The sequence below is a fragment of the Ctenopharyngodon idella genome, chromosome 7 (assembly GCF_019924925.1).
Source record: "Ctenopharyngodon idella isolate HZGC_01 chromosome 7, HZGC01, whole genome shotgun sequence".
In the NCBI taxonomy this organism is placed as follows: domain Eukaryota; kingdom Metazoa; phylum Chordata; class Actinopteri; order Cypriniformes; family Xenocyprididae; genus Ctenopharyngodon; species Ctenopharyngodon idella.
Window position 1 is genome coordinate 18,689,170 of NC_067226.1, and position 23,740 is coordinate 18,712,909.

Here is a 23,740-nt window from a genome sequence, read left to right on the forward strand (position 1 = left end):
AAACGGTGCAAAGGCCAAAACTGAATTTTAGAAATGACCGAATATTCTTGTCCCAGTTAGAACCATTATAACCATCCTCACTGCATGTGTCTGATTGGCTGAGAGAAAGCTGTCCGTTGATTGGACGAAACTTTTCGCTGTTAAAAGTTTCTGTCTGAGCAGCAGGGTTCATATGGCACTGTGTTACCCATGAGTGCAGACTTCTTAAACCAATAGCTGTGCTTAGCTATGGATGTGCGTTAACTTAAGACAAGGATTTTGCCTTTGCGCTGCATTTTTACTAACCAGGGAAGGACTCCACCTCCTGTTAAGTTCTATAAATTGAAAAACGTGGAATACATCAATCACTCCACTTAAAAAAATAGAAAGATATGGCAGCATTGAGCAGTTCTACTATGAAGACTTTGGAGGATTTGACTCTGGACTCTGGATATGGAGCCGGCGATTCTTACAGATCCCTCAGCCTGTCCTCCTCCAAGTCCAACTCGCAGGCGCTCATCAGCTCTCCACAGCGGGGAAACTGGTGGAGCTACTCGGGCTCCATGAACAGCAGGAACAACAGCTGGGACACGGTGAACACGGTGCTTCCTGAAGACCCAGAAGACATCTTCTCCAAATGTCCGAGGTTACCAGAGTTAGAGGAGTTCCCTTGGACAGATGAAGAGATCGATGTCGTCCTGCGTAAAGTTTCTGGAGAGGGACTGTCTTTTACTCCAGAGAGCGTCAGGAGTCTGTCAGTGCTTATGCGTAGAGCTTTATTGCGGATCTCCAGAGAGGCGCAGCGGCTGAGTGTTGTGCACTGCAGGTGCACGCGGTTCGAGGTGCAGAGCGCTATGAGACTGATCATGAGCTGGACGCTGGCGGAAAGCTGCGTCTCGGCCGCGGTCAAAGCCATTTCGTTGTACAGCATGAGCGCTGGAGAGGTTCTGCGCAAGAGCAAGTCCTCCCGCTGCACACTGAGTTTGTCTGTCGGACGTTTTTTCCGATGGATGGTGGACACTCGCATCTCAGTGCGCATTCATGAGTACGCGGCCATCTGTTTAACGGCGTGCATTGAAAATCTAGTGGAGGAAATTGGGCTCCGTGTGCTGCTGGCGGCGCGGAGGGGAACCAACACCTCCCCAGTGACGGCTGATGCGCTGGAGGCTGCTGTCAGCAATGACGCGGATATATTTGGTCTCGTGCAAAACTACGAACATCTCATCTGCGGGAAGAACGCCAATGGTAAGACACAAATGAATCCAATAGCCTATAAAAGTAGTTAACACTTTACAGTTGTAAAATAGTATTTTTGAGCACTGGTTACCCTGGGAATTTTCAAAGGTTGTTATGGATATAGGGCCTGTAGTTCGTTTTATTTGTGGAGACTTTCACGTTTTATCCTACACAGCATAAATTATAATGTCGTAACAGTCGTGACATCAATTTTGAGTTTTAATAAAAGTGGCTAAATAAGGACTAACTACCACCATAATGTGAATTTACGTACTTGGCAACCATTGTAATTCAAAACAAAGAGTTCCTTCAAAATTCATTGAAGTTTGAGTGTGAGTAATTTGTTAGTTAACCGCTTACAGCACTTTTAATTTCTTATTCTGTTAAAATTACTAACATGTTTATAAGTGCATGCTATTACCTAAGTATTTACAATATATCCATAATAACGAACACTAATTTGTAAGAGTGGCTCTGCAAATAATTACATTTTGTAATGTAACATGAGCTCTGTAATGTAAAGTGTAGCAAAGTATTCGTTATTTTGTTTGCATGTGTTATTTGATTTTGATCTTTGACAAATGTATTATTTTATTAGATTCTGAGTTTTTGAGAGGCACCTTGATCTTGGTCTCATTGAAAATACTAATTATCTTTTCCACTTTCATCTGGTCTCAAAGGGGGATGTTCACAGCTCTGCATAATTATGTGTAAACAAATGTCAGAAAAGCAAGTCTCACCACAAGTCTGATCATTATGCATGACAACTCAAGGCCCAGTGATGCGGTGCCTTTGGTGTGAATACAAGAAAATTATATTTACCATCTTTTGGCACAAGTGATGGCTTATTAAAGCCGTGAATACATAATTTCCTTGTAATACTATAATACTGTACATAATACTGATTAAATCATGGATAAACTTATAGGCCTGGTTTCACAGACAGGGTTTAGATTAGGCCAGGACCTTAGACCTTAGATATTTAAGTAGCTTTTATAAATGTGACTTAGAAAGTAACATTACACAAAACAGTGGCAATAACATATTTTAAGGTAAGTCTGTGCAAGCAAGTTGCTTTCAGTTAAAACAGCTCAAACATGCATTTTAGTCTGGGACTAGGCTTAAGCCTTGTCTGTGAAACCTGGGGTTAATGTTTCAGACTTGATTTGCTTACCTGTGTAGATTTCACACTCTTCCACAGTTTATCAGAACTTGCTGATAAAATGGTAGCTTCCCATTATAAACAAGGTTTGGCTGTGGCTGTACATCCCACTGGGCACACACATTTTCAGAAATGCACAAAAAGCCCATTGTTCTGCTCTAAGCCATCCATAAGCTGTATATAGCTGTGGAAAATAAGCAGAAACAAGTGAGAGAGGCCAGAGTGAGAAGAATGGAAAGCCATCACACACTCTCCCTCTGGTTTAAATCAGTCTGTTGATCGTCTCTGTGACAGGGCAGCCTTTTTGAGACAAGAGAGGAAATGGTTTCATTTTCATGCCTTTCAAGAATAAAAGTAAGAGTTTATTGATATCCTGTGGGAATGGAATACAAACCATCAAGCTACCATTAAATCAACAACAGCACACAAATTACATACTACAGAGTAGGATATATCAACACCAACCCCACTTTGTACATCTGAATGTGGTAGCTATTAACATCTTTCCATGAGTGGTTTTTACTTTGCACCCTAGGTGTAGTTCAAACACCCCCTATGGAGGCATAGGCTTAGAAATGTATTAATCTGATTCACATGTACACACTTGGCATGATTGATGTGACAGTGCACTCGTGCTCAATCACCCACAGCTGGTAAAATTGTTTTGCTCACTTATACTAAAATACAGCTGTCCTGCGTGATACTGAGGCTTAGAAACTCAGCAGTCACATGATATTCTAAAGCACATTCAACACATCCAGCTCTTAGAGTAAAAATATGATGATAAAATATTATTTGCACACTGTCACATTCACACAGCTTTGGACATTGTTTTCAGTTTGTGCCTTTTCCCTTAGTTTATTGTCATGGTTGTTAATTGATTTGTCATTTAGTTTAGCTGTGTGCACCTCATTATTGCCAGTACTTAAGTTTTCTTTGTTTCTGTTCCATTTGTCCTGCCTTGTTTATGCTTTGTGGAAGTTATCCTGTGTTCCTGTTACCTGAGAGTTATATTAAAGTACTTTTGATCCTTCGTGTTCATGTTTGCTACAAATCGTGACACATACGCTCACTGTTAGTCAATTTTGAATTTTGTTCTTCCTACTTCCAAATGTTTGAGAACCAGAAATAGTTTTTTTTTTTTTTTTTACTTTGTAGAGACTTTTCAAATGAGAGAAGGCTGCCATATAGGTTTTCATGTCACAACACTCTTGTCTCACATGCTGAGAAGAGCCACATCTGGAACTGTTTAGTGCTGCGCAGCTTAAATGACAGAAAAAGGCAAATTTTTTGTTGTGAACACTACTGTGGTCTTGTTCTATAGCCTCTGTGCATTTGTCCACACAAAGTGCCTTGAGCAGATGGCATCACAAGTCTGAATTATTATGATGCAATAATGTTGTAGGTTGCCAGGTTTCCATTTAATAAAGAATTTAAGTTTGTTTTTCCAATATGTTATTAGGTCAGCGTAGCAGCATGGTTTTTTGGGTTTGTTTTTATGAAATTAGTTACAACAGTGTTGTCGTGGCAAGCCATAGGGAAAATCCCAAGCTGAAAATATATACAACCCAGCAGTGGCTGGCAGGGGGTGATTTTTTTAAAAACAAGCATCTCTTCAGAATGAGAGATAATATTACATAAATGGCCCACACATGTATAATTAATTCTTGAACAACTAGTTTACTAAAAAAAAAAAAAAAATTTTTATCTATTTTATTTGATAATTTTATCGCCATAATTTTAGGCGGAGGTCAACTGCAGTCACAGACAAGCCTTCACAATAAACAAGCTAATAATGGCCATTATGACTCAGCCATGCAAGATGTCTACCGGAAACATGGTGTTATTCTTCTAAAAGGAAAGCGATTGAGCCCTTGAATAAATAGTCTGATTTAATTGAGGTCCCCACTTGGCTTTAATGACAGACAGGACATAAAAGAGCTGGTCAAATGAGGGGATGTAGGTGAGACACAGTTCACATCAGATTGGCTTTCTGCAGCGTGAGAGCAGTCCCAGTGAATGGGGTGTTGAGTTTTGGTCTGTGTGTGGAGCCTTGTAATCATCATTGGTTAATTATCCTCATAAAACGTTCCACCCACACAGCCCAATTTCTTTGAGCTTGACTACAAACCACAGAAATTAGAGCATTTCCCAGCCATGGTCATTTAAAGCCAGAGTGTTTAGGAGGCTGAACCTTTTTCTTAGGTAAGATTATTAGCTCTACTTTGCTAAGTCTTTCTCAAAAGTCCAAAATGTCCTCTGGGATTATTTAGAAGTAAACTTTTTAAAAAGACAGGTCTAACCTTTTTGATGTGCTGAAGCTGCTACAGAGATGCTAGTATTTCGCATGAGGTCTGTGCTCTCTGTTTGCACATATAGTCTTTAAGTGCTATTATAAACATCGTTTTGAGGGTCTCACTTGGGCCCTCAAGCACCTAGAGTGGACAAATGCTTTCTATAAGGAGAGGAGAAGGTGCCTTTCTAGAGCATGCAATGACAGCTGCTCTGTGTGTGAGTTGACCTTCCTCAACTCCCCAACATGCCTGCCTGGATCCATTAGCATCTGTTCCAAAGAGGTGTTACTTAGTCTAAATTCAGGGTGGCCACTAATGGAAGTTGCACTGAAGTTGACTTTAGATTCATCAATATTCAGAAAAATATTCCCACTGCTGATTTCTGTACAGATGTAAAAGTAAAAGTTTACCCAAAAATTGAAATGTTGTCATGTTGTTCCAAACCTATATGACTTTCTTCTGTGGAACATAAAAAGAAGATATTTCGAATAATGTTGTTAACCAAGCAATTTTGATTACCATTGACTTCCATTGTATGGACCAAAAAAAAAAAAAAAATTCTCAGTATCAGCATCTAGAAACTATTTTACGTTTTGCCAAATGGATGGTATAGTACAATCTCATTTGTATGTTTTCGTATGATCTGCTTACACCCCATTGATGGTTAGCTTCTGGGGTTAGGGGTGGACCTTCATGCATTATGTTTTTTCTAAAATTTGTATGTTTTCTTATGAATCACATGAATCGCCACATCATAAAATACTATTTTTTTTCTCTCATGTGATCAGGTTGCTTTTTATGTTCCACAAAAGAAAGAAAGTCAAACACGACGTGAGGGTGAGTAAATAATGATAGAATTTTCATTTTAGGTGAGCTGTCTATTTAATCTGATTTGTGCCATGGGAAATCTAATTCTGTTGAAAATAATTAGGTATGCCCATCATATAATGCATCTTTACTGTATATTGATTTGAATTAAGAGAGGGAAAAATTGTGGTTTGATATATATCAAATGAGAGCTTAATGCATGTAGGAATGTAGCATTTTATGATACAACATAAAACATTTTATGGGGCTGCTTCAGTGTTTTGTTGCAACAAAGATCTAATCACTTCGACTCACATAAAGAGCTTGCAATTGAAAGAAAATGTTCCTTGTAGCAGCTCATTAATCTGAATAAATGTGAAAACTAGGGGTTTAACACATTGTTAATGTTCAAAGAAGAAGGTACCTTGGAGCTTTTCATAAGGCACAGAAAATGCACTTACACGAGTGAGTATACACTGGGGAACACCATATGTTCTCCATACCTCCTGGCAGCCCATAAAAATCACTACCAATCAGTCATTTTATGAATACAGTCTATCTTAAGTTAATCTACACCTCTTTGTTCCACCTTTAACTGCTTAAGTAGGTGTCAAATAAATTTACAGGGTTACAAGTTACAGGGTTACAAGTTACAGGGGATTACTATTTGAATATAACAATTTCTGTTAGCTTGTGTGAAACTAATGATGTTAGCTGAGGATCTTTAGTAACACTGAATTAAATGTGATGTAATCAACACCTTGCTGAAAAGTAATTTCAAAGGGTTAATAGAGGATAATTAAGCATCCACATTGTGTTCCTTGAGTGATGTATGCAGTTTCTTTACCACAGAGTGCAACTTAATCAACTGTGTGTCATCACAGCAATTACACAGAGTGATTTATTTAGCAGTATCTGTTAGCCTTCAGTCTTGACACCCGTCATGTTTTATGGATTAGCTCTGGATGATTAATGATATAATGCTGTCTCTCCTCAATATATCCCATACTTACCAAACCCTCCAACTTTGATTAATATTGCAGTCTGACAAGCTAAATTACATTAAAATCCTACTCAGAGATAACCCCGTTAATCTGCGAAGGCCCAGTGAATAGTCTGTAAGTAATTAAGCTATCATCAGAAAGAGATTTTGTCCTCCGTTCAACCCCAGATCAGGAAATCCACTCTAGAGCCATGACATGTTTTGAAAAACTGCTACAAAAATACTTTGCAATTGAAATTACTGCCTCCATGGAAACTGGCTTAGGGTTTATGGGTGAGAGAAGCACGCAGATGGAGATCCTGTATAGTACTGAGTTACTGTTGTTCTGCTTTTTCCATCTTTGTCAAGAATGAGGCTTCAGAGTGAATTCTTGGCTTTAGATTGCAGCTCTCAAACTGGCTGCTTTGAAACTGACTAGGCTGTTGCTCTGTTTTAGTTATGGCTTGAGGTGGCAAGGGGTGTCCAAGGGCTAAACTGAGAGGTTGTGATCAGTGACCTGTCTGTCCGTCACAGAGATCATTCCTAAATATGGGTCATATTTCAGTTAGTGGAGCTTTTATGTCCCCTTGGATGATTTTAATGAAAAAAAAAATGCTCATTTTAATTTTAAAAATTTGGGTCACACAAGTATGTACACAATAAGTGCACTGCACCAAATGACCAAACCCCTAGACTAAGAGAACTTAACAGAAATTGGGGGCTCGTCCGGGATTTGAACCCAGGATCTAGACTTGTGTAATGCACTTACAAAATGTGTTGAATCAAATGTCTACTGTAAATTTCACTTATGTTATATTTTCAATTCATTTGGCATTTATGTTTACAATTTTTTAAATGTTTTATAATAAATGCCATAAGTAGTCAAAACTGCACTTAATTGTAGAATAACTCTTATATTCAAAGCTGACTTGAATAAGTAATGTTTTGGCAGTAGTATCAGTATCCCAGTAAGATCCCTGACAGCAACATAGTGACAGCCCAGATCCAGCCCATATCTGTTCCGCATATAATCCACATGTACCAGATGTGGGCCGGATCTGGGCCACACTATGTTGCTGTCTAGGATGCATGTTATCCCTCTTGCATTTGAGTATGTGAACACCTGAAGTAGTGGCCCCTTGCCAAAATCTGCATAATGATTATCATTATGAAGACTGTTAAACTCCAGGAGCTTCTCATTCACAGAGGTTCTCATAGAAGGTTCTGTTGCACTCAGGTTACAATTGACACAGTAGGAAAGCCATCTGCTTTATGAGCAGCCCACTGTTTCAATTATATTGTTAAATTCATTCTCTTTTTATTAGATATGTCATACATTTAAAATTGAAATTGTTAATGAAATATTACAATAAAGGTTACATGATGCTGAAAATATATTGGATTTATTACTTTTAAACTCTTTTATTAGGTGATTTTAAAAGTAAAAGAGCATATAAAAGTTTAAGGCCAAGTTTATGAAGTAAATCTTTTGACCTTGTACAGTATTTCCCTGTTGGCTGGATTTGTAAACCCAAAGCTCTTCCACTGAGTGGGGGCTGTGTCTTAAATAAGGAGCTGAACGGGATGCAGGAAGTTGTTATTATCATCTGTGGTCTGCCCTCTGGAGAGGAGAAATTTTGGCAGAAATGGTCCGTGTGCACAGTCACACACAACTAACAGGGCACCTCCCCTTTTACCACTTAGAGATAGCAGTCAACGCTCCATGTCCTCAATCAACAGGCACTTCCAGCACAGCACCTAGTAACACAAGGGCCAATTGACTCTGGCTCTTCAGCACACTTGTGCCATTGTGCCCTGTGTAGAATGGTGGTGTTGTGGGAGCGTGTGACAGAGTGACTGGACTACTGTGTTCACACCATATTACCTGAGCCAAATCAGGCAAGCAAAACAAGTTGATCACTCGTGTTTAAGCAAATTAGTGTGGTTGCATTTGGGTTTGCAATTGAAAGGTTTCTTTCAGCACTTTCTTAAGGGTTTTGTTCTCTGGCAAAGAACACTTCTGAACTAAAGAACTAAACTGTTCTTACACAAAGAAATGGATATTAATTCTTAATGTAGAACAGTCTGAATGTTATCAAAGTCAGATTTATTGTCATTTTAACACATTGGAGTAAAGCAAATTGTACTTTCAAGTAACTAGTATGGACAATGTTAGAGATTTATTTGATTGATCTGTATCAGGCAATATTGGATTTACTTTTAGGTTGTATTTAATTTAGCATTTCCAACTTTTTTATTTAAAAATTTCATCATCTAACGTGACGCAATGCTTAAGCAATATCAAAATGAATATCCATAAATTGAAATGTTATTATGTAGCACAATAAGCTCCCGTTAGTTAATTAATTAATAAACAATGAGCAAAAAATTTGTTGCAGTATTTATTAACCTTTGTTAACGTTAGTTATAATAATAACTGTTCATTGTTAGTTCTTTTAGCTCAGGTTCATTAAATAATATTAACAGAATTTCTATGTATTAATTATGTATTAAATGAAATAAGATTATTAAATGCTTTAGAAGTATTTTCATTGTTAACCAATGTAACTAATGTTAACAAATTGAATCTTATTGTAAAATGTTACAACTGATTTTATTTAATTGTATTTTTAGAAAATATACTACAAATAGCATACATTTTAATATGGGTCATTTATTGATAATTGGACATGATATAAAAATACTGTAATTATTGCTTTATTGGGTTTATATCATTGTGTGCTCATTTTTTATCCTGAGACCTGAGAGTTTTTGTCATACACATCTGTTTCCAGTAGAAGCCCCTAACAGCCTGGCACCCTGACAACAAGCATTTTGATTCACACATTTTGGAGTCATAAAACTCCAATATTAGATGTCTCCGATAGAGTTTTAAAATAAGATCCCATATTAGTTGGGAGACAGCTTTCTGGTTTTATGATGGTTTTCTACAGTATACACACACAAGCACATTAGTAGAGGTCAAGATTGGATTCACTTCAGTAAATGTTGCTGCTCATCTCATTTCAAGTGTATTTTCTGCCACATCACTTCAACCATCCCTTCACCCTGTCTCTTCCTGGCTTCTCTTTCTCCTTTTCTCTTTCATTGGCAGTGTAACTCTTGGTCAGGCCTATCACACACGTATGGATTTCCCAGTCCCCCATCAGTGGTGTATGTGAGCTCAATTTCTCTCCACATAATGGCAGTGCACACACATTCCCCTCTTCCTCAGTCCACAATGATGGTAGCAGATGAGAGTGTACAGTATGTGTGTCTGTGGGAGCGTGTGGCTGCCTATGACGCATGTCGAAGCCTCATGGCTGCCAGTATAGACACGGCTAGCTGTGGGAAAGGGAACGGGTGTGTCCTGGATAGAGGGGTTTGGGTCTGTGGGTCCACAGCCTGACCAGCTGCATCACACACCCTGCGGCTCACCCGTACCCATATACAAACCCATCTGGCCGTAGAGGCCAGACCAAACAGCTACACAGCTTCTACACATGCAAATCTGCTTTAGATTTGGGGTCTCTATAAAGTCATATTTCTGTATTTTCAGCTGCACTGTATTAACTAATAACTATGATCTGTGGCACATGTAAAATGACCTCAACTAGACCGGACTGCCTCAGTTCAGGGCATATGCATATGTGGTTATAGACAGAGTTATATTCTGACTAGACTCATTACTACATACAGTATGTGCAAAAACATCTTTCATTTTTCAACATCTGCTAGTCGGTGAGTTACCCAAACTGCTATCAATAAACTACTACTATCAATAAACATTCATTATTATCATCAATTTTGAAAAGGTTGTGCAGCATAATTATTTGGAAACAGTGGCATATATACCACTGTGACCCATCCACACAATTCTGTTTTTAAATTTTACACTTGATGCTGTTTAATGATTTATATGGAAATGTATTAAATGCATATATACACAGATTCTGTTCATTTAAGCTACAGTACAGTATATCTTTGAATATCGTTCAGACAAAAAACTGCTATGCTCTGCTCTGAAGATCACTCTTTTGTGTTTGGTAGGCAGACGTAGCACACTAAGCTGAGAATCTGCTGCTGTAGCAAAAACAAAACATTGGCAGTGGTCGAGCGAGGCCATGGTTCACTCAGTTGCACAAAGTGGCTATACAATGAGTTTGTTCAACCAAATAGCTGTAAGATAATACAATTTTAGAACAATGTTATAAAAATTGCCCCAATCAGGTGATGATCAACATCTGGAGAGATATTTTGAGTCATCATGGCACAGATGAATGTTTATACTGTACTTCATGAATGGTTTATCGTTTAGCTTGAAGAAAACAAATCCACACGCAAATCCCTCATTTGATCCCCTTCTGATACCCAGTGAAAGAGAGATCCAGGGGTAAGGCATGGATTTCAAATCAAATAAAAAGCAAAGCAAACACATATCCTGTATTTGAGTTTGATAAATCAGCTGCCAAACATATGATCTGCTCATTATTTTTACTGACTATCAACTTGCACTTTGTTTCTGAAAGCTTGGAAATGTATCAACTCTGCATTCGAGCAAAAAACAGATAATATTTTATAACTCTGTAGGGATTGATAATTCTTTGTAAGTTATACTTATGCTGTGGTGAGAAGAAATAGATCACCCTTCTGTTGGGAACCCATTGGGAGCCACATTCAGCATGATGACCGGTGTGCCAGTGTTAAACCAGCTGCACATTGCATGATTTATAATAGTAGTTTACGATTGTTTTTTTTTTTAGAAGTTTTGAGGCCCTGTTCTGTAGTGTGGTTTCTCTTACGACGACCGCCAAATCAAAAACCTATAGGAGTGCCGTACCTGATTACGGTATTAGTGCGACAACAACAAACCACCACTTTCCCCACACACAGTGTCTTCATTTTTTTCTGAGATCCTACAGTTTGACATGGCTTACAGCTGGGATCTTGTCACACTGTAGAATGGTGTAGAGTGGTGGTTTGTTGTTGTCGCACTAATACCGTAATCAGGTACGTCGCTCCTATTGGTTTTTGATTTGACAGTCGTCGTAAGAGAAGCCACACTGCAGAACAGGGCCTCAAAACTTCTAACAATGGCAGAATTTCATCAGAGGTCATATTTGATCATAATCATCACTAATCTGCTGCTGGCGAACATGTCAAACTAGCAATCAAAGACCACAGATTTTGGCCAAGGATCAGAGGAATTTTTTAGAATTCCCAAAATTTGTCTCAGACAGCCAAATCGTGGCCAAAATTGTGCAGTGTGCACCAGGCTTTAGAATTGGCTGAAACATATGCCAATGATTATTGTACATTATAATCAATAATTAATTAACTAATCAGAAAAAAGAAAAAAAAAACATCTCCAGAAATGGAATTGATACTTAGAGACATTTATAAAAGCAATAAGACACAGCATGAATAACTGAAGAAGAAGAAAAACGACTAAAGAAAGGAGAAAGAGCTACGTTCTGAGTAGGGGAAATGATGACTTACCGCACTTCCTCCTCTTATCTCTGTCAGAGACACATACTGTATATGGAAACAATTGGCCTTCCCTTGGCAGTCTGTCTCCCCCCATCCCCCCATAATTGTCAGAGTTGTACAAGACTGACGCAAGAGTTTATGTTTAGAGACACATACGATAAATGAATCAAATATTATTGAATTATTTGATGCTGTTGCGAGTTCTGATGATTTCATCTCATTGAAAGTATGTTTATGTGTAGGTGAGCTGTCTCTGCCTGCCCATTTCAGCCCGTATGCTGAGGGTCCAGACTCAGCGGTGGAGAGCAGAGAGAATGCCTACGCACAGCTGGAGCTCAGGACGCTGGAGCAGGCCCTGCTGGCCACCTGCGTGGGCAGCCTCTCTGAACTCAGTAAGTTATAACCTCTTCAATTTATATTCAGTTCTTTTGAAGGATTGTGACGTGTACTGCAAACAAACAAATAAATGCTACATTGTTGTCATACGACTAGGGATAAAAATCATTAGGAATTTAACAGTTGTGGTTCTGAATCTTATCCTAACCTTAAAGTCCCCGTGAACCGGAAGTTGCAAACGACTTTTCTCCAGTGTTGTGACGTATTTCCATTTTAATATTGAATAGAGGGCAGGGTTTTACTTTAGCACTCCTCCTCTCCATCTCTTGCTCATAGCAGACTAACGGTTGGAGGGGTGGTTTAAGCGTTTTCAACCCAAGCCGTCAAACTGACGTCATCAGAGAAGGAACGCCATTCCAGACCAGAAGTAATTTTTCAGATTTTAATTAAAGATTACCACGACAAACAATTTTTTTCTGTGTATTAACTTGCACGGATTAATTGTTCACCACAAGACTAGTAATATGCAATAACAAAGTAAACAGGGTCAATCTCAACGGTTCGAGCAAGGGTTCTTTTAGAACTTTTAAAGACTTAGAATTCATTTTAAGTGATTTTGATTCACTAAATATAGCCGGTTAATAGCTATTCATTCATGTATTCAACTAAACCATTTGCCTCTTTAATATGTTTTAGGTTCACTAAGAAGAACAGGCTTATAACAGGTTGGAGAATCAAACTACACTGGTTGCACTGTATGTTTGTTGATTCGCTAAAAAGAACTGGTTCATAAAGTAATTTGTTTGTGTATTGCACTACACTTTTTGCACTATATGTTTAAATACGCTTTTATCATGATTAAACTATAAGCAATAATGTAAAAACTTTCTTAATTTTTTTTTCTTAATAAATGATTTAAAGGATAATCCTCTCAAAAATGAAAGTATTTATATAGAAGAATTTCGTTCATCTTGGAAACTGAAATATTGATATTTTTAATGTAACAAGATTTCTGAAAGCCTAAGCAACCAAAACTTTGATGCTTCAAAAAGTTCATAAAGACACTGTAAATGTAATCTATATGAATTGAGTGGTTTAAGCTTAAATTAAATCTCTTGATCATATAAAGTGATTGTGTCTCTTCAGAAGACTTGGATTAAACCACTTGATTCATTTACGATATCTTTTTAGTTTCGGTTGCTTTTATGGTACTAAGTTTTGGTTGCGTGGACTTTCAATGGATGGACAAAAAAGGATTAAAGAATATTAAAAATATCTTAATTTGTGAACAAAAGTCTTTGGAATGAAATGAGGGTAAGAAAATGATGACAGAATTTTCATTTTTAGGTGAACTATCCAAGAAGAAATTTTAGGCTTTTCTCAGCCTAGTAAAAGACTGCAGTTCTCTAAGAATTAGGTCACCCAAAAGGCACTTGTCGTTAAAACTTTAATGTAGAAACACTCTTGTTGTCCATTTTTCATCTCAATCTATTACTGTCCAGTGAAATGCTATTTTTGCATGATTGTTTTTACATGTTTGTAAGACAGAGAGAGACATCTGTATATTCTTCTGACAACTCAACATTGCAGGCCTGCCTAGGGGGGTTTGAGTGCCTAAACTGTGGGCAGTTTGTTTACGTTGCAGACCGCAGTTCAGGATGAGGGAGGGGGGGCCGCTGCTCGCATTCACCAAAGAGAGAAACACGCTCTCCCTCAGGGGACCAGCAACACTCCTGCAGTTGTTTTGCTGGTACAAGAGCACCTTCTGTTTGGGTCAAAGGAGTAAAAAGCTCCTTCTTTATGCTTTATGATTGCAGACACTCAAGCAATCGTAAAGCAGCCCTTTGTTAACAAACTAATGTGCACAAGTGTTCATTAAGGTCCATGCAGACCATATGTTATTGATTGCTTAGATTGTTTCCCACACCCATCTTGATAATTATGTATATTTCTTTCACATATTAGCATAAAGATTAGCCTGCTATAGCTAAGTACAAAAGCAGTATTTCCAGTCAAGGATAAAATGATGCATCTCCGCTGTCGCTGTGTTCTCTCAGTCTCATCTCTTTCCTCTATGATGCTTTTCACATATGGAGGACTGTGTCCACTGACTTTACTGTAAGCTGCTCTAATGGTCAACACAGATTTTAAGGAGTGTGTCTTTGGCCTGTCCTCATCGTATCTTCTCCTCCTTTGGGGAACAGCTCGAGCCTGGATTTCTGCATTGAGAGGCAAAAACAGCAGATTTAATGCTCCTCAGAGTCATTTAGAATAAAGCCCCTAGATGTTTGAGTTTATCCGAATCCTCTTCTATTTCCACATTTGGACATAAAACAGATGGGTCTGAAGATATATTTTGCTGTATTGAAATATGCTTTGTGTTGTGTGTTGTCAGCACTTAAAAAGTGACACAATTGCACTTGGCTGCACAGCTACTGTCTATATTTTATGGGATTGAACTGGAAACGCAGATGGCTTTTCTATTTTAGCAGCGCATTGTGATTTTGGTGCTTTCAAAATTTATTGCAGGAAGGCATTTATTTTTTCTGCATGCTAAAGACACTATTTGACAATATGAAACATTTTACATAGTTTGTGCTTGAAGTTCAAGTGAATGTGTGTGTCCTCCAGGTGACTTGGTGTCCCGTGCAATGCATCATATGCAGCGTTTGGTTTCAGCAAGTCCCAGTCTCAGTCCTGGACGTCCTTTCTGCCTGCAGCCCATCTCCTGGTCTCCAGACGCCCTTCATACACTCTATTACTACCTACGTAGTCCACAGATGGAGTCACTGGAGAACCCCAACCTTGAGCCACCCAGGATAGCCCTCAGTAAAGAGAGGTGAGATCAATAGTCCAAAACCTTTTACCTGTTTAAAGGGTTACTTCACCCAAAAATGAAATTTCTGTCATACTCACTCTCATGTCGTTCCACGCCCATAAGACCTTCGTTCATCTTCAGAACACAAATTAAGACATTTTTGATGAAATCCTCCATAGAATGCAACATAATTACCATCATTCAGGGTCCAGAAAGGTATTAGAGACATTGTTAAAATAGTCCATGTGACTGCAGTGGTTCAACCTTCATGTTACGAAGCGGCAAGAATACTTTTTGTGCGCAAAACAAAACAAACAAAAAAATGACTTTATCCAACAATTTCTTCTCTACCCTGTCAGACTCGTACATTGACGCAGTGAATGCAGTTCAGCACTTCCGTGTTTACGTCCGAATGCCGGCTCATTATTGCCTGGCTCCTGCGTCTGCATCACATGCATGCGTCATGCAGCACACGTGAACAGACGTCAGCTAATACTGAATTGGCGTTCAGATGTAGAACCTGGAAGCTCTGCAACGAAAATAGCGTCGGAAAATGACAGGGGAGAGATGTATTTGTTGAATAAAGTCGTTATTTTTGTTGTGTTTTTGCACACAAAAAGTATTCTCGTCACTTCATAACATTAAGATTGAACCACTGTAGTCACGTTGACTATTTTAACGATGTTTTTACTACTTTTCTGGACCTTGAATGTGGTAATTTCGTTGCTTCTTATAGAGGATTAAAAAAAACTCTTGGATTTTAACCAAAATATCTTAATTTGTGTTCCGAAGATGAATGAAGGTCTTAAGGATTGGGAACTACATAAGGGTGAGTAATTAATGACAGAAATTTCATTTTTGGGTGAACTAACCCTTTAACGACTCATGATTTTTTAATTTTTTTGCTTTAATAAATTCAGATGTTTATGACTTTTATTTTCTTTGAAATTAGTTTTATTTTCCCCTATAGATTATAGATATACTTTGAATTTCACCTTCAGGTCTGTTCTAGTAAGATAAGAGGGCTTCACTCTGTGTGGAAACCTTGCTCTGCATTCACGTCAGATAATGAATACTAATGTTTTTAGCAGGTGGACAGTTATGGTGCATGCTTCACAATCTCAGCACTCTTGGCACAGATACTAGAGAAGAAGAAAACCATAGAAGATTCGTTCTGTAATATCACGCTGATTTGAATTCCAGTGAGACTGTGTATGTTGAAGATGGCAGATGTTGTTATACAAATTGTGATTAAGGCTTGTTTGTGGTAATAAATGACAGGATTGAAAGAGGCTGTGGTGAGCCAAATCAGCAGCCTTTGTAATTACACTGTCCTCATTTCTCTCTGATCCAGTTTTGTGCCACTGTTGATCTCCCCTGAACTTTGCTGGGTTTAAGCATGTTTATGTGTGCGCATTTTGATTTTTGGCAAGGAGAAAGAAAGATAGAGGGGTGAAGTAAGAGATGTTGGTAAATAACTTGAGTAACAGCATGTCTCTCTCAGGCCATTTCCTCTTCTTCCTCCTCTGATGGAGTGGATGCGAGTCGCTATGGTCCATGCGGAGCATCGACGGAGCCTGTTAGTGGACAGTGATGATGTGAGACAGACTGCCCGACAGCTTCTCCCTGGACTGGACTGTGAACCCCGACAGCTCAAGTAAGATGTTCCTGTTGCTTAAATGGTAGAGCATAGTGCTGGCAACATTAAGGTCAAGGGTTTAATTCCCACATACCGCAGCACCATGCCCAAAATTTCAAATTCTTTCCATCTTTACCCAGTTAACTTTGTACTTTGGCTTTCCATCTGTAAAAGAATTTTGCCAAGCCATTGCTGTATTTTTTCCACACTCTTTTAATGCAATTAACTCCAAATTCACTCTCTCTCCCTCTTTCTTTTTCTCAGGCCAGAGTGCTGTTTCACCTCCTTTAAACGTCTAGATTCAAAGGCTGCCGCAGACAAGTTTAATCTGGATCTTGGCTTTCGCATGCTCAACTCTGGCCGCACTGATCTGATTGGCCAGGCTATCCAGCTTCTGGGCCCAGACGGGGTGAATACAATGGATGACCAGGTGAACCCTAAACTTCTGATTGGAACAGCTGTATGTTTGACTTCATGTTTTTTCATGTTTAACCTTCTCTTTTTCTGGGCGGCTATGTAGGGCATGACTCCACTGATGTACGCCTGTTCAGCAGGGGACGAGGCACTGGTGCACATGCTCATTGATGCTGGAGCAAACTTGGATGTAGCGGTAATGACCTTGCTTGTTCAGTCGCATTATGTCTTTTTCACCCATTTATCTATAACGGGCCATCCAGTCCAGCTCCTGGTGGGCCAATGTCCTTTCCCAACACACTTGCCTGGAAGAGTGTCTATTAATACTAAAGACATTGATTAGCTAGTTTAATTAGGATCGAAGTTAAACTCTGCAAGATATTGGCCCTTCAGAAGCACGATTGGACACCCTTGATCACTATCTTACAGTTGGGTTCATTTCAGGTTAACATTTTTGAATGGATGGTTGGTTTGCAGTAATGTGACACTCTGGGAACTCACACATATGCAGTAGAATTTTGGTTGTTGACCAAGAAATATTTTTTTTCTCTCTCTCACTTTGTTCTTCTTTTCAGGTGCCCAACTGTTCACCAAAACATCCCTCTGTCCATCCTGAGAGCCGCAGTTGGGTGGCCCTCACCTTTGCAGTGCTGCATGGACACATATCTGTAGTACAGGTGAACATGCAGACTAGTTACATGTATAGTCCTGTTACTGTATGTAGTAATTTAATAATAGTGTATGTTATTAATGTTCATTTTAAAAATGACTTACAAAAAAGGCATTTCAAGTTCAGATCTATAGTATGTTAACATTACAAACTGCCACTGGAGGACTATCATGTTAAATGAACTTTGTTTGCCCTTCCAGCTTTTGTTAGATGTGGGAGCAGATGTGGAGGGCACAGCCCTGAGAAATGGCCACCACAGCTCAGCAGAAACACCCCTCCAGCTGGCATCTGCCGCAGGTGGGAAAAAACAGTGTAAAGTCATCCTTATCATGTGCTTTCTTTTAAAGAGTTATGTTTGAAAGTACTCCTAATAAAGAAAACTATTTGTAAATAGTGGCAGATGCTATTTGCAGTGTAAATAATTCTACTACTATTCAAAAGTTTATGATCTGTTTTTGAAGGAAATTAATACTTTTATTCAGCAATGACCCATTCAATTAATTAAAAGTGACAATAAAGACAGATACAGTATTACAAAATAATTCTATTCCAAATAAATGCAGTTCTTTTGATCTTTCTATATATCAAAGAATCCTGAAAAAAACAAAGAAAAAAAAAACATTACGGTTTTCACAAAAATATTAAGCAGCACAACTATTTTCAACATTGATAATAAAAAGAAATTTCTTGAGCAGGAAATCAGCATATTAAAATGATCTCTAAAGGGTCATGTGACACTGAAGACTGCTGAAAATTCAGCTTTGACATCACAAGAATGAATTTTGAAATATTTTAAAATAGAAAACAGTTATTTTAAATTGTAGTAAATTTTCACAATATTACTGTTTTTACTGTGTTTTTGATCAAATAAATGCAGCATTGGTGAGCATAAGAATCTTCTTTGAAAAACATTTTAAAATCTTACTAATTCCAAACTTTTGAATAGTAGTGTATAGTTGAAAAGCATATCATATAGTATTTGCAAAGAATTTTCCCCGTCAGGCTTTATAAGAAACATAGTTTTGATTGTGTGTTTGTGTGTGTGTTTTCAGGGAACTATGAAATGGTGAGCTTGCTGTTGTCCCGCGGCGCTGACCCCATGCTGCGGGTGCATCTGACATCATCATTCTATGAGGGCATGAACTGCTTCAGTCATGCTGCAGCACATGGACACAGGTACTGACCCCTCACAAACACACACACACACTGATCAAGATCAGTGATTCGATTTCATTATGAACTTATGTATTGAATAAGTTTATTCCCACCCCCAGGAACGTGTTGCGGAAGCTGTTGAGTCAACCTCAGCGGCTGCAGGAGGATGTTCTTTCTCTGGAAGAGATCCTGGCAGAGGGAGTAGAAGAGCAGGAGAAGCAGGAAATAGAGGAGGGAGCAAATGCAAAGTCTGTCTGCTCTCCACGGCTGTGTAAGGCCCGCATCAGAGCCCTGCAGGAGGCCAGCTTGCACAGCGCCGAGCATGGATACCTGGACGTCACCATGGAGCTCAGGGCATTGGGTACACATCTGACTCATTTACAATAAATGAAAGAAAATGGACAACAAATTGAATCAGAGATGCATAAACAGTGAGAGATTTTTGGCATGTAGCGCATAGCAAAGTGTGTTACAGTCATTGATTACAGGCTCAGTCAACCCATTGAGAGAGATTATTAGTGAACCATTGGTTAGATTAACCTGCAATTTGTTAGACACTCATAGGGCCAGGGTCCATTAGGGGACCTCAGCAAATTTTTCATATATTAAGATATCTGAAACAAGCAGCTTTGTCACCATTATAGCAGAAGTACCAGTAGTTTTAAAAAATAATATTTGTGATTTTATTTTAGTAGAATCATGTATTCTCAACCCCTGAGATATACACTACCATTTTTTTTTTTTTTTTTTTTATTAATTTGATTATTTATTTTTTTTTTTTTTTAAAGAAATGAATACTTTTATTCAGTAAGGGTAAGAGCTGCATGATTCTGGATAAATTGAGAATCACGATTTTTGGTTTCAAACAGAGATCACGATTCTCCCATGATTCTGAACAGAACACTAAACAAAATAAAATAATAGGTAATTTAGGTTCTGACAAATGTTAATAATAAATAACATTAAATAACAATAAATAAATAATATTTCACAATTTTACTGTTTTTATTGTTCAAATAAATGCAGTCTTGGTGAGCATAAGAAATGTTTTTCAAAAACATAAAGACCCCAAACTTTTGAACGGTAGTGTATAAACACATTTAGAATGAGGTAAACAGATCAATGAGTTTGAACAAGCTTGTTCTCTCTAAGGAGTGCCGTGGAAGCTGCATGTATGGCTGGAGTCCGTGCGCAGTGCCCAGCTCCAGTCCAGGACTGAACTCACGCTGTCTCTCCTTAAAGACTTCACCGCTATTGGGGAAGAAATATACTGTGAGGAGCTGCTCTCACAGGGTCTTCCACTCCTCTTCTCCATTATCAAAACTAGCAAGGTAACCTTAACAAAACCATCACCAAAAACATCATGTGAATGTTAGAAGTGTGATGCTACATTTCAAGAATCATCAGCCAAGTGAAATATTTGAAATGAGACTTGTTTCATATTTGTCCATATGTTCTTTTTTATTAAATTCAGAGTAAGGACATCCGTAAGCAGCTGGCAGTCATCTTTAGCCACTGTGTTTGCTCTACAGCCGTCCCATCTATTCTGGCAGTGAAGGACACACCTACAGCTCAGCTGGGTAATATACTGTAGATCACCACGCAACATACTTTACTTACACTCACACTATTGTTCAAAAGTTTTGGGTTGATAAGATGTTTTTACTTTTTTGAAAGTCTCTTATGTTCATCAAGGCTGTGTTTATTTGATCATACAGTATTACAGTAAAAACAGTAATATTGTTAAATATTATTACAATTTAAAGGGTTAGTTCACCCAAAAATGAAAATAATGTCATTAATTACTCACCCTCATGTCATTCCAAACCTGTAAGACCTTCGTTCATCTTCGTAACACAAATTAAGATATTTTTGATGAAATCCGATGGCTCAGTGAGGTCTCTATTACCAGCAAGTTAATTTACACTTTTAAACACCCATAAAGGTACTAAAGATATATTTAAAACAGTTCATGTGAGTACAGTGGTTCTACCTTAATATTATAAAGTGACGAGAATACTTTTTGTGTGCCAAAAAAACAAAATAACGACTTTTCAACAATATCTAGTGATGGGCGATTTCAAAACACTGCTTCGAATCTTTTGTTCTGAATTAAGGTACTTGCTGGCAATAGAGGCCTCGCTGAGCCATCGGATTTCATCAAAAATCTCTTTCTTACGGTCTTCAACGGTATCCTTGTTGAATAAGATTAATGAATAAAAAAAAAAACTAACAAAAAAAAAACTTTTTGGACTTTTAAAGCACCAGTAACATCTCATTGTATGACATTCAGCATCAAAAATATGTCATGTGATGTTAATAAGTACGGTGTCACCCTCACAGATGCTCATTTTCTGAATAACACTGAGATGTCTGATGTGATATTTGTGGTGGAGGGAAGGCCATTTTATGCGCACAGAGTTCTGCTCATGTCTGCTTCACAGAGGTGGGTCTCTTACTCAAGCTGATTTTAATGTAAACGCCTTAAAATCAGTTACGTGATTGGTTAAGCTGTATATGTGTTTCATTTAAGGTTCAGAGACTTGCTGGGTCTCTACAGGAGCAATGGCACATCAGACCACATGGCCATTGAAATCACTGACATAAAATACAGCACATTCCAGGTAACCAAGAAACCTCGGCCTAAACATACACAACAAACATATATATGACATGTAACATTCGAAATGTTTATTTCAGATGATGATGGCACATCTGTACTGTGGAGGAATAGAATGTTTAGACGTGTCTGTGCCTGATTTGCTGGAGGTAAGAAAAACATGTCATGGACATACAGCATATACACAGTACAGTACTGTATAAATATATTTCTGTAATTAAATTTAAAGACTTGGCATTAAAAATGTGAATAAAACATGTCAACTTAAGCTGAGATGCATTATGTCATATCCTGTACAGCTTCTGCCTGTGGCACACTCATTCCAGCTTCCAGTTTTGAAGAGACACTGTGAAATCCTCTGCTCAGAGAGAATAAACCTCAACAACGCTGTGAACATCTACCAGACTTCCAAAGTATGCACATACAGCTTACCTGAGCATATTCATTGTTTCAGCATCCAGCTTCAGTCTGTTGATGTCATCTGTGTGTTTTGTTGTGTGTTGTTGAGCAGGTGAGTGAGGCAGTGGAGCTGGCAGTGTTCTGTGAAGGCTTTTTCCTGCAGAACATGGTCAGTCTTCTGGACTGTGAGCAGTTTGAGGAGCTGCTGCTGGGTTCTGACTGCAGCGCTGCATTGGATCCAGATGCACTGGATGGGCTTCAGGCTACACTGGCTTCACGGCTGCACTCAATCTGTGGCCCATGTCGAGCTTGAGCGCATGAGGGAAAAACATTTGAAATTACAGATGTGGTTAACAAAGCTCACATTTGCAGGCAGGCGTGTGAAGTCCTCTACCAACACATGGTTTAGATGTTTGTTCTCCAGGTGGCATCTTTATAATTCCTGATTTTTGCCTGTAATTCCTATTCAGTGCCAATTTTTTAATGTGATGTGTGAGCTATTTATTACAGTTTTTAAGACTTAAATGATGATATAATATATAAAATTGTTTCCTAAAATTGTGCTTTGGTCATGGATGATGAACTTAAATGTGGATTGAGGAGGTGTTTGATCATACCGCAGTATAGATGGGCTTTACACTTTTTTTTTAACAAGCTACCCATGTGCTTCTGAGAAATAGTTATGTAAACTGCAGTATTAGCGCCCCCCAGTGGTCAAAGTGTCCTACACCTGCCTACGAAGATTTATAAAAAATGTACATAGTAGTATTGTAGATACTTTTGTATTCTTATTTCACAAGTGTAAATATATTTCTAATATGCAGTATCAATGGTACGGAGATATCTTGGGATCAATAAAAAAAAATAAATTATTTGATATAACATTTTTCATGCAGCAATCAAATGGTACAAGTAATTTTAAAATGACTAATAAACATGAAAACAATACATTTGTATTCTGATTTTTTTTCCCGTCTTCTTATGCTAGCATATAGGGAGTAGGCAGGATTTGCAGTTTTAGGTAGGCCACATCTGAAAATTTTTATAGCATGCAAATAGGATTGTCAGAAGTTTGGGATACCTAAATATGCACAAATGTACCTCACGCAACAGATTTCCGGCAGACATCTGAGGCAGCGTAACAGTTTAATGATCTACAGCAAAACAGAGCGAGCTTTGGTGAGAATTAAAACAAATATTAAATTACTACAGTAGTAATTTCTCGCTAAAAATCACATCAGAAGTGGAAAACGGTGGTCAAAAATTTACATTTACACACAAACTGACCAAAAACCACAACTTTCAGACACCATCTTTCTTTTTCTAGCTCAACTGTCACCGAATGGAAAACATAGGATTGTGGGATTTCAAAGGCAGTGAAGGATACATCTATGCTGACTTCAAAAATCAATCAGATGAAGGTATCTCAGGAAACAGGAAGTAAAGCTGACATTGGATTCGGAAGTGCCTTGATGCCTTCCTACCTTGGAATGCATCTTCTGAAGGCAGCATTTTTAAGTTTTCGGATGCAGCCGTTGACAGGCACATAGGACATAGGACATCGGACAGAATGCAATTATTGGACAAACATTTTTTGATCCTGAGATTTCCACAGAAGATATTTGTATAGTCTAATATTTAGACCACTTTTGATTGCTATCAGGAAGTGAAGAGAGTTTCAACCAGTATAACAAAAAGTGTTTATAAAAAAATTGCCTACCCTACCTTTAATATCCAAA

The 23,740-nt window shown here is 38.2% G+C and overlaps 1 protein-coding gene across 1 annotated transcript; it reads left to right on the plus strand.

Moving 5' to 3' along the window:
* Positions 1-33: 33 nt before the first annotated feature.
* abtb2a (ankyrin repeat and BTB (POZ) domain containing 2a) lies at positions 34-22,949 on the plus strand. Its single transcript, XM_051901404.1, has 17 exons — positions 34-1,224; positions 12,193-12,342; positions 14,918-15,125; positions 16,609-16,761; positions 17,008-17,173; positions 17,264-17,353; positions 17,733-17,834; positions 18,028-18,124; positions 18,880-19,003; positions 19,102-19,343; positions 20,135-20,313; positions 20,457-20,562; positions 21,326-21,428; positions 21,516-21,606; positions 21,683-21,751; positions 21,902-22,015; positions 22,114-22,949. Exons 1-17 carry the CDS (start codon positions 372-374, stop codon positions 22,312-22,314), a joined length of 3,048 nt encoding a protein of 1,015 aa, XP_051757364.1. The 5' UTR covers positions 34-371; the 3' UTR covers positions 22,315-22,949.
* The last annotated feature ends 791 nt before the right edge of the window (positions 22,950-23,740 follow it).